A 17,141-nucleotide genomic window follows, 5' to 3' on the forward strand; every position below is an offset into this window, starting at 1 on the left:
CAACTTCACAAAGAACCAAAACATCAGTTTGTTATCAACACCATTCTCATTCTGAATCCAAAACACAGTTTTGTAACAGCTACTGAGAAGAAATTAACTCCATCCCAGCTGGAACCAGGGCAGTGTCACAGCGAAACAGATTTTGCATTGCTTTATTAGAAAGCATTGGACTATTCCCATTAAAATTTCTGTACTAAGGATTTTACTGTTAACTGTGCATTGACACAGTATCTTGTGTGAGTGATCCAAATTTAAATGGCTTTATACTCTCCGTCAACATGATGTATCATAATTGCTTTTTTGGACAAGTTACAAGCTGAGCGTAAATATTTAGTATTAATGAGTTCAGGTTTATTATGTGTATCTGCAGTGCAGCAAATATGCATCGATCCATGAAGCATCTTACTATGCTCAGGGCAAGACTTCTCCCTTTCTTCTTTATCTTCCTCTTCCTGTTTATCTGGCTTGTGCAAAACAAAATAACTTCTTTTTCTCCACTTGCTACGGATCCCCTTGGCACCCACCATGCTTACTGAACACACTCTTGCATTTATGTCTGTCATGTCTTTTGTTATGGACAGATTGTCCAAATAGTCAAGTACGTTCATAGGTTGCTGGCCGAGGACTATAGTGACAATGTGACGTATTTTATTTCATCTTTTTTTGTATTTATATTGTATTTTACAGACTTGCTTCTCCTGCTTGTGTGCTGGGGAACTTTGGAAAGCAAGGTGGGAAATAAGATGGCAGCTGTAGATTAGCCAAGAACATATATAAAAGCCTTTGCTTTCCAGGTCTGTGGCTGCAAACCCCTTTTGTGCTCTCAGGCCAAAGACTTGGTCTTCTCCTGAGAAACTGCCATTGTCATTTGTGTCAAAAGAGAGTGCACTGGGGGGGTCTTCATAACATCAACAGTTCCTTCCTGAATTAGTGTGTGGTGCCTTGTGGTGCCCGCCTCCCTGAGGGCTCTGAGGCCGTGTTCAGACCAGTATTTGTGTGAATTTCAGAGGTGAAACTCTAGGCACTTGGAGAAAAGCAGAAGTGTGACAAAGGGTGGTTCTGGGTTTGAGACTGCATCTTGGGAATCATGGGATGTGAATTCAGGTTTTGGCTCTGCATCATCTGCCAGCCTTTGAAATGGGGTAATAGCAGCTATCCAAGAGGAAATGATCAGGAGATGCCAAGGCAGTGTAAGTCCCTGAGACTATATAACTGTACAAGGCAGCTGCCCATATCTGGATCCCATGTACTCAGTGGGTTTCCTGAAGTCCTTGCTCTCCTGCTGCCCTGCAGCTCCACTTGTGGGCCTAATTCTGCTTTGTCAAAACAATCTTTGTAGTGTGGCCTCTGCTTTCCCCTGTGTTCCTCATGCCCTCCTTTCCCCTTGTCCCTAGATTAAGATCCCTAGATTAAGATCAAGTGTTATAAAAGTCAGAGCCAGCATACAGCTGCTGACAGCTGTGGTGGTGCTGAACATTTGCACAGGAGCTCCCTCAGTGTCTAACATGGAGTGCACAGGGTGACCGGTGGTTCTGCAGCAACAGGGGGCATACAGAAAGAGGAGAAAACTGTGAAAAGATGAGGCTAAAATCAAAGGCTGAGAGAAATGAGAAAGACAACAGTGGATGTTTCTCTCCAAGATCTCCTCATGAATCCTTAGGTTTCCTGCTGCCTTCCCACATTTTATAAATGGACTGAACAGATGACAGTTTATATATATAAACCTAATGAGATGCTGTTAGTCTTCTGTGAAATTGGTTGGATACCTAGTGATAAGCTAATATTTAGTAGAAGTTTTCCCTCTCATGACAGTATGAGTCCTAAATATCCAGTTTTATTTGGTTTCTTTTGTAATAAGGCAGATGATATTCTCATTAAGGCATGACTTGGCTAGAGCCAGGCTCCCTCTGCTCAGGCTGGCTGGTCTGACAAGATGCTTCTGGTCTCTTACAGCTCTTGTGGAGACCAGTCTCCCCGGGGCTGGCTGTGATGGTACTGCCTGCTGGATATGTGCACACTGGTCCTGCCTCAGGGAATGAGAAGAACGCAGTGCAAGGGAAAAGAGGCTGTTGAGACCACCCTGTTGTGGTAGGAGTGGCTGGCCAGTGGCTTAGTCTGCATCTCTCAATACTGAGCCTCTGCTGGTCTGTGGCTTTAAGGTTCCATAGGGTTCTGCAGCAGTCTGTAATTGCTCTGTGTCTGAGCTGACCTGGCCTGTGGTTAATCATTTACACATATTCCACAGACTTGCCCAGAAAGTGGTAGGCATTTTCAGAGATCGGGATAACTACTTCTCTAATGCCAGCAATAAAACTGCCATTTATATTAAAAGACCTGGAGTGCTTAAAATTTAGTTGGAAATAGTAGATGAGGCACTGCTTAATTTTCTCTTGCCCTTTCAATATCACAGTCAATTTTTGCTGCTGTTTTTAATAATAAATTGAAGAAAATGTGCATGCTGTAAACCTTTCAGCTATGATTAAACTCTTAGAATTTTGTTTCTTATTTCTTTTTCTTTAAGTCTTAGTAAATGAATGGTTTTAAAATAAAGTGGAGACAAGTAATAAGGCCTGTTCTGAATAGTTTGGAGGCCCAGATGCTACCTGATGGGAGGCCTTTCTCATGTAATATCTTGTAATTTACTTAACCTTGCTAATATTTTATAGCCATAACTGCAGCGCAGTAAGAACTCTGCGTTCATTCTGTAGGGAACTCAGCCCTAAAATTGCATATAAAAATTCTGTGCTGCTGGAGCTTCCTGTAAGTTCAATTCACTGACTCACTCAGTGGTTTTATCAGCAATTTAAACTAAAAACACCGGTTTGGAAATTTTAAAGATTTTTTTGAGAATTCCTAAGTGGGTTTCCATTGTGAAATAGTCATAAGAACAAGCTTGCATTGCTAATTGTCATATATCCCTCTCATATGTCTAACAAAAAAATGCCTTAAGTAGTGTTGGCCACTGACCTACTAGTCACTTTAAGCCCCAGTGGAGGCAAGCTTCTTTGAGGGTGTAGATTTACCTATATTTTTGTTCAGCCTTCCAAGTGTAAAGTTAAAACTTGATAGATTAATTTCCTTTTGCCTTAATACAACAAAATACAGACTCTATCAACCACGTCACTGCAAGCTCACCTTAATGATCTGAGCTTTTAGACTCACTCAGCCAGAAAATAAATTGAAACATACTAGAATTAGGTTCTTGCAGGAACATTTTCTGCCACAGGAGTTCTAATGGGCAGGTAACAGACAGACTGGGCAAGGACCTGAATAATAATAAGACACATTAGGGATGGAAGCTAGCAAAATGACAGAAAGTGCAGCAAAACAAAAAGGAACAACAATGGTCATTTTTCTCAAAGAATACCAATAGAGTTATTAAATCACATATTGGAACATTGGCATTGGAAACAGCACTAGCTGAGATTGGAGCTTTCTGCATGAGATGTGTGAGCAGTACACGTGTGTGTAACTGTCACTAAAGGAAGTTTTGGGGAGCTTGAATCTCAAGAACTTTGTATTTTGGGTGATTTAGGCTCTGTTTTGACTCTCAATTACCTTGCACTTTGCAGTTAAAAAGCAGAACAGAGACTTGTCTGACTCACATTCTTCCTGGCCAGATGAAGCAGAGGGCACAGAGTGCTCCTCTCCAGGGACAGTCTTAGACATTTGTCCAGCCATTCATATTCACTGTAGTCACTGAGTGACTTGACTTGGGAGTAAAAAAGCTGACTTTTGTTTATTTCCATAGAAAACAGGGCAGTTTGTTTATATTCTCTGGCTCTGTAGTCCTGACAAAGCACAGTGGGACAGATCTGAGCCTGGCTTTGACAAAGGATGTGAGGAGATTGTGGTAACGGGACAGAGGGGACTGGGGAGTCCTGATCAGGTTTCTCAATTTTGAAGTGGTTTTTGTCCAACTTGAGACATAATGATTTGAGCCTCTGGTTTCAAAATCAAAATGTAACCAGCTTAGATGTTTTCTTCTTATTAGTCTGCATCTTTGACAGTTTTGTGACTTTGCAATCAGACTCTTCTCAGCTGAAATAGGTTCAGTTCTTGTTCTCACAACCAGTGTAAACCTTTTGTGGAAGTAATATCGATGTCTTTTTAAACGGGATATTTAGCTGCTCTTATTGTACATCAGTATTAATACAACAATCCAGTGTTTCATTTTCTGTCTGTATTCCTGTTTCATTTAATCATTAAAAAAAATATATTAATCCATAGGCTTTCTTTTTCTCTTTCAGTTCATTAGCCAAATTTAATGTTTATCTCATGAGAGTGAAAAACGCAGGGAAATAGTTAATTTCTAGTTGTTATGCTACTTCTGGTGTACATAAATGGAAGTATATAACAGACTTAGGAATGCATCTGTCTTTCCTTTTTCTGCTATGCACTACTCAATTCTGCTGAAAGTGAGGAATAAAATCAGTGCTGTTCATTTTCCTATAATTTGAAGCAATCCATTTTCTCCTAGCCTGAAATTCAGGTTATGTCCCAATCCCACTGTGTTCAGAACATGAAGGAAACACTCATCTGTTCAGTCCTAAAAAAAAAATTCAAATGTGGCTTTAACATGTCTCTGCTGATGTGGCCTTCCTCTGACACACACTGATTGCCTGTCATACTCTTTAAACCAAAGCTATAGATCTGCATGCTCCATACTATCACTTCAAAAAAGGGATCTAATTGTTTCTGCATGCAGCTTGAAGGGCAGTAAACACAGATTACTAAGTATATTCATAAATAACTCCAATGTATTGTGAAAGTTTATACTTTGCATTTATTTTTATCTGCATTTTATCTGCATTTCACGAATTACAGTTGCTAGCATCTAGTAGACAACCCAATTTTGTCACTTTCACAGGAGGGAATCTCTAGTTAGGAGATATTTTCTTTCCTTGATACTATTATTTTGTGAGTCCTCTTGAAGCTGTTCTGGGTCTTGAATCAAAGCTATCCTAATTGTATTTGATACACCTATGAAATATCCCTTTTTTAATATCTGAGAGTGGATTAAAAGTGTCATCTTGGATCACTAACAAACATTTTGGAAACTCTATAGTTTTGATTTCTCAAGTATTTTCTCTTGTGTCTTGCAACTTTAAATTGTATTTTGTTTTCCATTCCAGAATCCAATAGCAGGACTATAAAAAAGCCTTGGCTCTCATTTTAACTGTGTTGTGGATATAAGGCAAAACTTGAAAATATGACAACAGGTGACTGTTTAACTGAAAACCCACCATGGGAAATATACTGATTTTACACTTCACAAAGTTTCTAGAAGGCACTTTAGAGCTGCAATAATGTAATTGTGCTGCATCTATCTTTTCTTACCTCTAATCTTCTGTTTTTGTTGTAAAGCAGTATATCCACTGGCTAAATAACTAGGTGCTGATAGCTCTTACTTAACAATTGTTATCTTCCACTTCTTACTGGGTTAAAAATGAAATGAAGAGTCTAGAGACCAGAATAATGAGCTGGTCATCACCAGGAATTAACATTTGTGTGCCATTCTAGGTAGGATACAAAACCATTTCACGCACAATTTCACAGAAATGTGTGTTCGAAGCCCAGTTAAGGTTCATCCTTCCTAGCACTGTGGATGTGGTTTAGTGGTGAACATGGTGGTGGTGCTGGGTTGATGGTTGGATTTGATGCTCTTAAAGATCTTTTCCAACCTTAATGATTCTCTGATTCTATTACTTAAAGCTCAGTGGTCCATTACTACATGTATTAAGTGGGTGAAACTGCCTATTAAAAGATAGGTTGTCATGAGCTCTCTGTAGGACTTGAAAGTCTGCTGTTCCAGTATTATACATAGTGGCCCAAAATGCTGGGCTCCTCTGGTTTAAGGTTTTTGTCATGAGACCATCTTGAAGGAAGTTTTTTGGCTTAGCATCTCAAAACTGAAAACTTTGGGGTAGCTGGTGCAGTAAGGACAGAGCTCCTGTGTTCTGTGTGGGCACTGGGCCATAGGGCAGGGAAAGGAGTATCATGTATTCTGGAGCAGAGAACAGTATTTTCTTTGGTTTAAAAATAAATAAAAAATTTAAAAAGCATATCTGAATTGCTCTTCTGAGGGACAGAGACATCCCCTGTGTGCTGCCTGGTGTGCAGATAACTGATTTGGGCTGCAGTGCTTGGAGCTCACACACAAGTTGCCTCTGAGCTGCTTCTTTCAGTTATTTTAAAGTAGGCTGCTGCCTGCAATATAGCTTTGGGAGAGGGAAATCCAGTTTATATTATGTCAGGGTTATTGTTCCTAGGTAGAAGACTTTTCAAAGGGGTTTAAGCAGCCTGGGAATGTATATGCCGTACAACTTATTACCAGCAGCTTTTCAGATTTTAACAATAATTCTTAGAGCAAAGGAAAGCAACAGCACATTATTTTTAGTTTATCATCTTTATGTAAAATTAGGTCCAGGCTTTGTGTGACTCTGGCTGCCACAGCTCACCACCTCACTGCACACACAGCACTATTTCTTCAAGCTGAGACACTTCAAACATGACACACAATAAATGACAGCTCTGAAGAGTTGCCTGAGGAATAAAGGGAATTTACACACTTTTAGTATGAACAGCACAGAGCTGATCACCTCTCATGCAGGGAACTAAACTAGTACATTCCCCACTTAATTTAGCATTACACCATTGAATGCAGGTTACAAGGGTGTTTGCTCTTTGTTTTAAGGTTTTATGTCCCTGACAAATCCTCACACAGACTTTCACAGCTTGGAAAACAAGCTGTTGCTTTAGTAAAATTCCATTTCACTGCAGCTTCATAGCTTGTAGTGATGACCCTTTGGGCAATGTTAAGTACATGTCCCTAAAGGAGCATTTAAGTACCATCTTCCGTCACTGTTAGAGCTTGTTGGACATAGTTTTTGCTCAAAAATTTGGCAAGAAGCTACTCTTGCAGGAAGAAAAAGCACAACACAGCAGTGCCCAAAATTATCTGAACATCCCCATTTGCAAAAGTAATTCTTAGAGTGATGAAAATCAGCATGTGCTGATTTTTGGCAGCTTTGGAAGTTTATTGGCAGCTTTTATACTAGCCATTTGTCTCTGGTGTTAAATTCCTGTATCCGTTAAGACCTTTTAGTAGTCTGCTGGATTTCCTGGGTCTGGCCCATTAGCTCTGTGCATGGATACAGAGGAGAAAAGAGTTTCTGTGCTTTGTATTTGGACAATTCACCTTGATTTCTAAAAAAAAGGAATGCATGGAGATGCAATGAATGTGTTGGAAGACCTCAGTGTGGAAAGGGTTCAGGGTCATGCTGGGTTGCATGCATGAGTGGGGAAAGAGGTACTTTTTCTGGGTACTGACCACCTATATGCCCACTTCACTTGCTTTTCACATGCAATATTAAATTAACTGTGTTTCTGAAAACAAAATGTCCTTTTTAATTTATTTCTCTGAACAAATAAGTAGCTTCTGACAACCCTGGCTAAGAAACTGACATCCATCAAGACAAGGAAAGAGTTTTTTTATGTTATTATTTCTAAATTTAGATGTGAAGCACATTAATAGTCTGTTGTGGCAATAATGATCCCTTTGTAATGCATAGAAAAGTGACATAAGCTGGGAGATCTTCAAAAGAACTTTGTATCTTAGTGAACAAACCTCTTCAGGCTCTGATGATAAGAACTGTTGATACTGATGTACAGGATTTCATGTAGCTTTATTTAACAGAGTGAGACTGCCCAGTGAGGAAGGAGGGAGGGACACCAATGTACACATCCTGTGGAGTGATTCCCTTTCCTGATTTCTGGGTTTATTACACCAGTTAAAAATATTTCACTTTGTTTTTGAGTTTGTTTCATTTCACAAAGCAGAAATATTCACTGCTGTCCGCTTAAAATACAGAGTGGTGATTGACAAAAGAGCTGAAACCTCTCCTCCAGACATCAGAAGGAATAGAGAGATGGTAATACCTACACTAGTTGTGTAAAAAATACCTGTATGTCTTGCTAATGGATCATGTTAAAGTGAAATTTGTGAGGGGTTTTCTTCCAAACAGAAATGCTGCTCTTCCTGTTCACTGCCAGTCAGGATCGAAGAGTCCTTTCAGAGTCCTTTCTCTTTGGAACTGGATACCATAGGAAGCATTTATTTAAAACCATAATTTCCTTCTCAATCCAATTCGAGCCTGGATTTTAAAAGAAGAGTCATGTTTGCTTGAGGGATTGAGAAGAGCATCTGTACAATCAGTGTTTGAAATAAGCCTGAACTTGTAAAGGTTAGACCCAGTGTAACATCTCAGCCCACACAGAGCACTTGGTTTACAAGTCTCTGTCTTAGAGTTTCAGCACATTTCATTAATTTCTTAATGTTTTAACTTTTCACAGCATCTGATCCACAGAAAGGCTTCTTTACTCTGTACAGGCTTTTTTTCCATTAAAACTTTGAGGCAAAACTGAAGAAACATTTTCTTACAGAAATGCTCAAAAATTATTTTGTATGTTAATTTATTCCCATATCTCATTGAAATATTTACTTAGCCACAGTTGCTCAGGCAGAGTGGAGTCTGCGCCATGTGGTTTTCCAGTGAATGTGATAAAAACACAGCCTTGGTGGAGCTCCACCCGTTTCTGACAGGATGCAAAACCCCACTCCGTTAATGCGAACATGCATTTTCACTCAGTTTAAACATTGCATATGCTCCATGTCTAATTCTAGGTGACTCTGAACATATGAGCTTTCATTTGCTGGCTTTTAGCTGTGTATCTCCCAATGCAAAATCAAAAATAACTGTATCCATATAACAGCAGAGCGCTTTTCATTCCAGCCTCTTCAGTGTTGTGTATTCGCAACCCACAGACATTTCCATGTGCATCAGCTGATTACCAGGCACATGTGAGGCTGCAGCACTGGAGTCCCTGTGCCCCAGATACAAGTGAGAGTTGGTCCTTCTGAGGAGAGCAGCGTCAGGCCTTTGTGGATGTTCAGCCCAGTGCAGGTATCCTTAGTCTCTGGTTTAAAAGACAGTGTGCTATAAATAGAAGCAATGCCAGTGGAAGATAGAACTGGTACCTGCATTTCTGTTCAAACTCAAAAAACAGTTCTGGTGAGTTCTCTGTGGATCAAAAAGCTCCTTACTCCTCAGTTACTCCTTTCCAAGCTGTCAATTTATCATCACTTCTCATAAAGTGTTTTGGGTTTGTTTTGATTTTGTTTTGTTTATTTTTTTCCCTTTTTCCCCAAAACTTCAATTCTTGCTAGCATTTTCAAACTTTTGCATTATAAAAGTAGTTGCCTGCAGAGCATAGTAGACCATCATTTAAAATCAGATTTTCTGGCACCATTCTCTGCTGTGGACAGTCTTGATCAGTTTTGCTTTTATTATCCATTGTGCTCTGCAGAGGGATTTTGTCTTTTGGTTGCTCTCCAGGGACTCAGGTAATTTTACAATGCAGCCACAATGTGTGGTGTGGCAGTTCAGTTTCTTCTGGAGAATCTTCTTTGGGTCCTGTTGGGGATGGCAGACTCTCAACAGTAGCACAGAGTTCTTAAAGAAATAACTCAGTGTCAAAATGGGCAATGGACACACATCTGCAATTGGTGTTGCTTACAACAGATTTGTGAGGCACAAGCGATTTCCACAAAGCGTCCTGGGTGTTTCAGTGGAATAATGCAGGTACTTAAAGAGGGAGTGTCAGCCCATTGCATGTCTGCAGGATCAAACCCTGGGCCTGTGGGTTTGACAGGTGAGATAAAAGAATAACTTTTATTTTGTAGCACTAATGTATTCTGTATATCCTGAGAGGCCTGACTTCTTGAGCAGCACCTGATCTCCTACCTCAAAAGAAGAGGCATATGGTAGAGGGACAAAGTTTGACGTGCATAGACATGTTGGCTGCTCGTTTTAGGCAGTCCTCCAGGTGCACAAAATGGCTCCAAATCTGACCTTTGTCATGGCTCATTTACGCTTTAGCCTATATCTAAAAGGATGATCATATTATCCTCTGGATCTCAATTTAAGATCATGATGAGTCATTTGGAGTGTTTCAGAAAAGTAATGCAGGAAAAAAAAAAAGTATGTATGTTCTTTGGGAATAAGAAGAGGGATCTCTGAAGTGTTATTAAAAAAAAAAAGAGATGAATGTGTGAAATTTGCATGTTTAATTTTTGTGATAAAAATGGTATAGATTTGTGTAAAGCCATACCTGCAGTGTAATTCCTGGATCCATGATTGTGATCCTGTCCTTATTTCTTCAGTATTCCCTTTCATGGTCTGTTGAAATCATGTTTAGGGGGATAAAAATAGTATATCTTCTGTTGTTTTGGCATCCAACCTCTAATTTACAAATATAATTTATGCTAATCTTGAAAGTGCTTCTCAGATACAAAGTAAAATGTGTCATCCTTATATGTGTATATAATTTATTCTGATGGAGAATAGACATTTCAAAGCCATTTCAGCCCTTCATATGCAGAACATTTGATATGAGCAGGGCAGCTGGGTGTTCACTGCTGTAAGAGCAAGGAAATGGTTAAAACAGCAGTAGCTACTCCCTTAACCCAGAAAACATAAATGCACCATGGGATAAACTGCTGTTTGCACAGTCAAGCCAGCTCATATAAAATCCTTCAGTTAGGTATTTTTATTCCTTTTGTTTTGCTGATGATTAGTCATTTCTACAAAAAATTCTTCCTACATTATCCGTTAATTTTTTGGTGAGTTTTCTTCCATCTCTGACTCAGATGGCTTGCCTGGTGGATTAGCAGCATGTCATGGGGGGTTAGCTCTGCGTGGGCTTGCAGCTCCCCGGAGGGAAGGAGCCTGGCCATCCATGTGCTTCACTTGCCCTGTAATTCATAGTTCTCCCCCCTCCCACAGAGGAGCCTGCAGAGACTCCCAGCTCAGTTTCTCTCAGCAAACAAACCAGTATCTGTGATGAGTCTTCTTCAAGCACAAGAGGAGCGAGCAGCTGTTATTGAAATGGTTTCTCTTGGCTGCCTGGAACTTCAACACTTAGAAGGATGGTGACCTTCTGTGGTCCCTGACTGGAATGTATCACAGCAAAGAAATGGCAAAACACTTTCAAAGATGCTGTATCCCCAGCAGAGTACACCTCCTTCCTCCTGCTTAGCAGGTCAAATCTCATGGACAGGTGTAGCTCCCTTTTTGAACTTGTGTCTAAGAAGCAGAAAATCTCATGTAAAGGAGCACAGGAAGACGAAAGGAAGCCATACAAAGATGAGGAGAACTATGAAATGGTTCTTGATGCCTGAGGCACGAAACTAATCCAGTGTAAATTTAAACTGATAGGAGAATTTTTGCATGAAAACCAAGAACAAGAGTAGATAGATGGCTGTGAAGAAAATACATCTCCAGGGCATTCTGACTTTATGGTCTTAGTCCCAAGGTGTCTACTCCTTACAGCTGCACTGAGGGATTTAATATTCCATTTTGTTTATAGTAAAACATTAACAACAAGTAAAACAAAAGTTTTCATACAACTATTAATTTGTTTTCCAGGAATTAATTCAGTTTCTGCCTGGACCAAGTAATGAAACTGCACAGAAAATCAGAATTGTTCTTTGCAATATTAAATAGAAACAATGCAAACTAAGAGGACCACACTGATTGATGCAGCCATTCTCTGGATACTTTTTGTTTGCCTTGTATTTTTCAGCAACGTGATGATAATTTGTTTTAGTTTTCTAACTTAACAACTTGAAAATATGTTCACAGTCAACAAGAACGTTCTGACTCATGGCAAAGCAAGGTGGACATGACCTTCTCCATGCTGTTTGCATTTAGAGTACTTTCTGTGTTCATTTTTAATGTTTAGTCTTCCTCTGTAACTTTCACTCTTGTGATGCATAATGAAATGAATAATATAAAAGATTTTCTCCTCTGTAGTTTTTCAAAGACCTAAACACTTCTATTACTCTGTGCTGTAGTTACATCCATACTCCAGTATCCGCTTGATAAAACAGAGCAGGCAGAGCACCAGAAGTGAGCTGTGATGTGTCCAGCACTGCCATGACCACAGCCTGTGTGCCAGCCTATACTGCTGTAGGAGCAGCAAGGCCAGTCTGGTTTAATGCTAACCCAGTTCTGACCTCAAAAAATTCAGCCGACAGAAAAAAACCTGTACTGGAGATATAATGAGACTCATTGGATCGATTGGTCAGATCTCTTTTTCATATTTCAGAAATGAAAGCTGAAATCTGCTGTTACTAGTCTAAGACAGATCTAGCTGGTTAGGTATTTGTTGTAATGATTTAATTCCATCACTATCCGGAAGAGAGAGAGGAATGGAAAGCTCGCTTCTCTTGCAGTGCACCCAAAGACAGAGTGTGTAACATGGTAGCACTCGATGGTCTGCATTGGCCTGGTTAGTTGGGCTTTGGAGAAGTCCTGTAATGTGGTTCTGAAAGGAGAAGGTTCACAACAATCTTCTTAAAGGTGTCTGACATCAACCTTGTGGCATTGCCCTTTTCTCCACGCATGGCAGCATCAGTCATTAGACCTGGGCAAACACTGAAGTGCTTTTTCAAGAAAGTCAACTTTGATGTGTTTAATGTGAATGATAATATGATTAATTTTATTGTTATATAACCATGGCTCTCTTTGCAGACAAATGTCTTGCTTTTTTAACAGTTTTTTAATTCTGTACATAATTCTTTGTCAGAGAAGCACTTGATCCTGGCCAAGTTCAAATTGAAACTTCCCAGAGGAATAATCCAAATCTGCATTTCCATATATATTAATAAACTGTGTAATACTTGCAGCAACTCACATAATACAGTTTTGAAATGAGATAGAACTCATTATCAGTACAAGGAGCAGCACAGAGTCTTTCCTGTCAGAAATAATGGAGTGAGACCTACACAGTTACTGTCTTTCGCTGTCTGTGTAGTCATTTCTGCACAACAAGGTATGTGTCAGCTTAATATGCTGTAATGGGACACACACTAGCCCCAGCTAATTCCTGTGGTTGCAAGCAGGACGAGTATGTAAATAAATCCTTTCATTCTGTCTGGGTTTGTGATGTAACAACAGCAGCACTGTGCTCCGCACAAGTCCAAATGGACCTTCAGGATGCTGCTGCCTGAGGGCAGGGGATGCGACATTTGAAATCTGCCATCGGCTTTTGAACTTGTGCTCTAGGTGTGATTCTGGAGTTATTCCTTTCTCTTTATACATGGGGGATTTTGCATTGCTGAGGTGTGAACTTGGCACCCCAGCCTGTGTTGTGCTGGTGTGTACTGGTCAGGCTCAGTTGGGAAACACCCACTGCCCTACAATGGGAATCACTGCCAGCATAAGTAACAAGCCTAAGCCTTATGCGATCCTGGTCAATGACCAGGGCCCAGGACCAAGGATTAGAGGCTAGTCTTCTTCTGCCTGTAGTTTAAAGTGCTTAACCAGCAGCTGAGAGTTGGCCCCTCAGCTCAAAGACAAACAGACCCTCTTTTAGGTGTGGCCAAAAGGGGAAAATGGTGCCCTGCTGGTTTTGGCTGGTAGCTGAGCAGAGGATGTAGGAAAGCAAGACCAGATTTACTCCAGCTGTGATGCAGAACAGCAAGTTCTGTTCCCATGTGTACCTGCAACCTCTCTCTGACCTGGCTATAGGCTGTTCTAGAGGAAGTGCAGGAAGCAGGTGAGGTTTTCATCTGTGATGCTGAAATTCAGTAAAGAATGAAAAATTAAGGGAGGAGAAGGAAAAGAACGGATGTGATTTAATTGTTTAATGAGACAGTGCATTTAGACACCAGACATATATTTTGTAAGTTTTAATTTCTGGAATACAAGATGCAGCTGTTTGTCAAAAAGCCCCATGCTTCATGTTAATGGAGTTCTGTGTATTCCTAGGAAAAGGCTGAAATACATCACTCCAGTGGGATTTATGCAACTCCATCCAGAACAGAACCTGGCTTATAGTGGATGATTCAAACATCTTCATGGAGCAGCGAAGTCAATGAAGTAATTAAATAGCGTAAACTGTTAAGAATTGTAATGTTGGAGATATGGCAAACTGAAATTTTCTTTGCTAAATGTGATTATCCAATGGACTTAAGAAAGGAAGCAGACTCCCCACCTGCATTCTTCAGCATGTTTGGATCGTAATCTTCTTTAAATAATATGACAGGCCCTTTTTATAGTCTGGTGTCAGAGGATTATATTATTTTCAGAACAATTCATGAAAGATTAGTAGAAGCATAGTTAATCATTTGAACTAGCTACAGGTTTTTTAGAAATATTCGAATTAATGAGTTCTACCTTTTGATCTTTCTGGCTGCAAGTCTCTCTGGAATTGATGCCAATTAGGATTTAGTAATAGCTTGGTTATGAACGTGGACCAGTGTGTGCATATGTTTACATATCTGGGTAGGTGTCAGTGCCCCTGGAAAGAGGGACATGGTCAGTTAGACCTGTTTTGTTGTCAACCAGTTTTGGAAGTGGACATCTCCACTTGGAGAGGAAATGGAATAAAAATGCAGGGAGAATAATATGCAAACAAAGGTTCTGCTTTATCATGCACAAAGCTGCATATTGCCCGTTGCCAGTCTGAAGCTTTTAGGACAATTAGATACAGCTTGTGTTTTAGCTACAGTGAAGATGGGGACAGTATCAGGAAATGAGGTGACCTTACTTACTCTTCACAGTGTTCTTGAGAAATGCTCGTCTTTTAAAAAAGGAAATGTGTTCCAGCACCAAATAAACTGCGCCAGCCCAAGGCAACTTCGAGTAAGAAACTTTCAGAGACGTACACTGACCCTGCTTAGAGCTTCCATTTGTGTGAAGGGGAAACAGGAGCTAATTAGAGCCTTCTGATACTTCACAGTTCTTGTACTGACATTTCTATGTGCCCACAGTGGTACCATTTCAAAACCTCTTGCAAAGAGGCCTGCATTGACCTGTGTGTGTTGCTGGGTTTCTTTGCATAGTCACTGACTTGCCTGAATTGAAATGTGCTGTTGGTTTGCAGTATAAACACCAGTAAGAGCTGTTTTTCAGAAGAGATAAGCATGAGTAGAATAGGAATAATATCAAATTCTCAGTCATGCCACCCACAGGAAAATGCAGTGCTTGGTATGATAGCACTTGTTTCAACTGAACTTTCCTTCTTCTGTACCTGTGTTTCTGAATGGCTGGAGGTGATTTTCTTCCTGGTGTCCCACAGTCCATGGCCTTTTCTTCTCCTACACTTGTAATTTACTAGTCTGAAGCTGCTTGTAGTGCAGATTTATGTGGGTTTGATGAGATGTTGAGTTTCCTATATCCAAGTAATTTTTAGAACATTTCTTCTTTACCGTTCTTTAGTCTCAAGGGAAACGATTGATTGGACCCCACAAGCCTTGTTTCCCAAGCTGCATGAGCATCTGTAGCTAAAGATGAGTGTCAGGGAGTGTGGATCGATACACCATGTTGTATTTCTAAAGTATTATTCTTTGTCCTATTCATAGTCTCTTGTTTTCCTGGAAACTCAGTTCTGACTTTCAATGTTTGAAATTTGTTCTGCAGAAAATTTCTAGTTACAATGCTGTGAAACCTGACAAAAGCTTTTCTTGATTTCTTCTTGTAAAATTCTGAGTGCATAGCAGTATATCTATGTCTTAGTTGTTGGCAGCTTATGTTGAAAAATAGACTTTTCTAGTAGTAGTTTGGTTTTCAGAGAAGAGCATTTCTTGTTTTCAAATTCAAAACCATGATCTGCTCATCACAGGCGGAACTGAGACCCTGGTTCCAGGTACAGTTCAGGCAAAGGTGGATCTTTTACTTTTATTTGTATTTTCTCTTACAGCATAGGTGGAGAAGTAGCAAGAGGAAATGAAGGCAGCTATGTGGGGAAACATTTCCGCATGGGATTTATGACAATGCCTGCTCCTCAGGACAGACTGCCACACCCCTGCTCCAGTGGCTTTACTGTCAGATCCCAGTCTCTTCATTCAGTTGGAGGAACAGACGATGAAAGCAGCAGCTCTCGAAAGCAGCCGCCTCCAAAACCGAAGCGAGACCCCAACACCAAACTGAGCACCTCATCTGAAACAGTCAACACTGGAACAACGAGCAAAAGTGGGAAACTACCAGACAGGACTGAAGGTAAACACCATAATTCTTTGGAAAAAAGGGGGTTGGTGAACCAGTCTCAGGATTATCCAGTTGATAATCTTGCATTTAAGAATTACCTGTATATTTCCTTATTTGTGTAACAGTGCCAACACATATGTCCTAGATCACTACTGTCTAAATTTTGGACCAGCTATCCAACTATTTTGGATAGTTTTGCCTTTGATATTTGTCTCAGAACTGTACCACCTACATGATCTGGATGTATACTGGAGAATGAGTTGCGTTTATTCAAAGTGAAGGGAAAAAGATTGCTGTCAGTTGGAATGTAGGCCAGTGTTATCTGCCCACCAGCCAAGGACCACTGACCATATCATTAGCACGGTGCAAACCACAGCCATGCAAAGGGTTCTCCTCAATGAAGGAGTGAAGAATAGAAATTAATACAAAGAATACTGCATGGCCCTGAAACTCCACAGCAAAGAAATATCATCCAACAGTAAAAATTCAGGCAGGATGATACAATATGTTGCTCAAAGCTTCTGGTTTTGTCTGAGTCTACATTTTCTCTTCCCATTCGTCCCACTTATATTTAAGCCAGTGCAGCATTCAGAGGAGAATTAACAAATGGTTTTAGTAATGATATTGCTTCTTTATGCTGCACTGTTAAAGATGAGGTAACGCTGTAGGGATCATCTCCTTCCTTTATTCCATGCTGGAAATACATTCTGTGCAGCAATAGGACCAGATGTACTCCCTCCTAGGAGAGATCAGGATGACTCTGCTTCACAGTGTGAACTGTAGGAAAGAGCCCTTAAGGACAAATGGTTTTGATCAGTGCTGGTGTCTCTCACTGCTGTGTTACACATCAGTTTTGACATCCCGTGCAGCATGTTGTCCTCCTTGTGTATATCCCTTTGCTTGGTGGTGTGGCCAGAAGTACCTGTTAGCTACATTCTTGCTATGACCCCTTTTAAGCAAATCTGATTAAAAAAAGTTGTCAGTGATAACAAAGATGCCAGTGAATGTGTAAATCATGGTGACACATATGTCTATGATTGTGAGGTTGAGCACAAGTGCTGAACAAAGCTGTGGATTTATTTATGC

At 40.2% G+C, this 17,141-nt stretch overlaps 1 protein-coding gene across 5 annotated transcripts in view; it reads left to right on the plus strand.

The window, feature by feature from the left end:
• The window catches only part of NYAP2 (neuronal tyrosine-phosphorylated phosphoinositide-3-kinase adaptor 2), a 133,273-nt gene that overhangs the window by 45,146 nt on the left and 70,986 nt on the right, over positions 1–17,141 (plus strand). For all 5 annotated transcript variants that reach the window (XM_048314148.1, XM_048314145.1, XM_048314146.1 and 2 more), the window contains one exon: positions 15,769–16,067. In XM_048314148.1, coding sequence (XP_048170105.1) covers positions 15,769–16,067 — 299 coding nt within the window. The remainder of the gene's footprint in view (positions 1–15,768; positions 16,068–17,141) is intronic.

Source organism: Corvus hawaiiensis, chromosome 10, assembly GCF_020740725.1.
Source record: "Corvus hawaiiensis isolate bCorHaw1 chromosome 10, bCorHaw1.pri.cur, whole genome shotgun sequence".
Classification (NCBI taxonomy): Eukaryota; Metazoa; Chordata; class Aves; order Passeriformes; family Corvidae; genus Corvus; species Corvus hawaiiensis.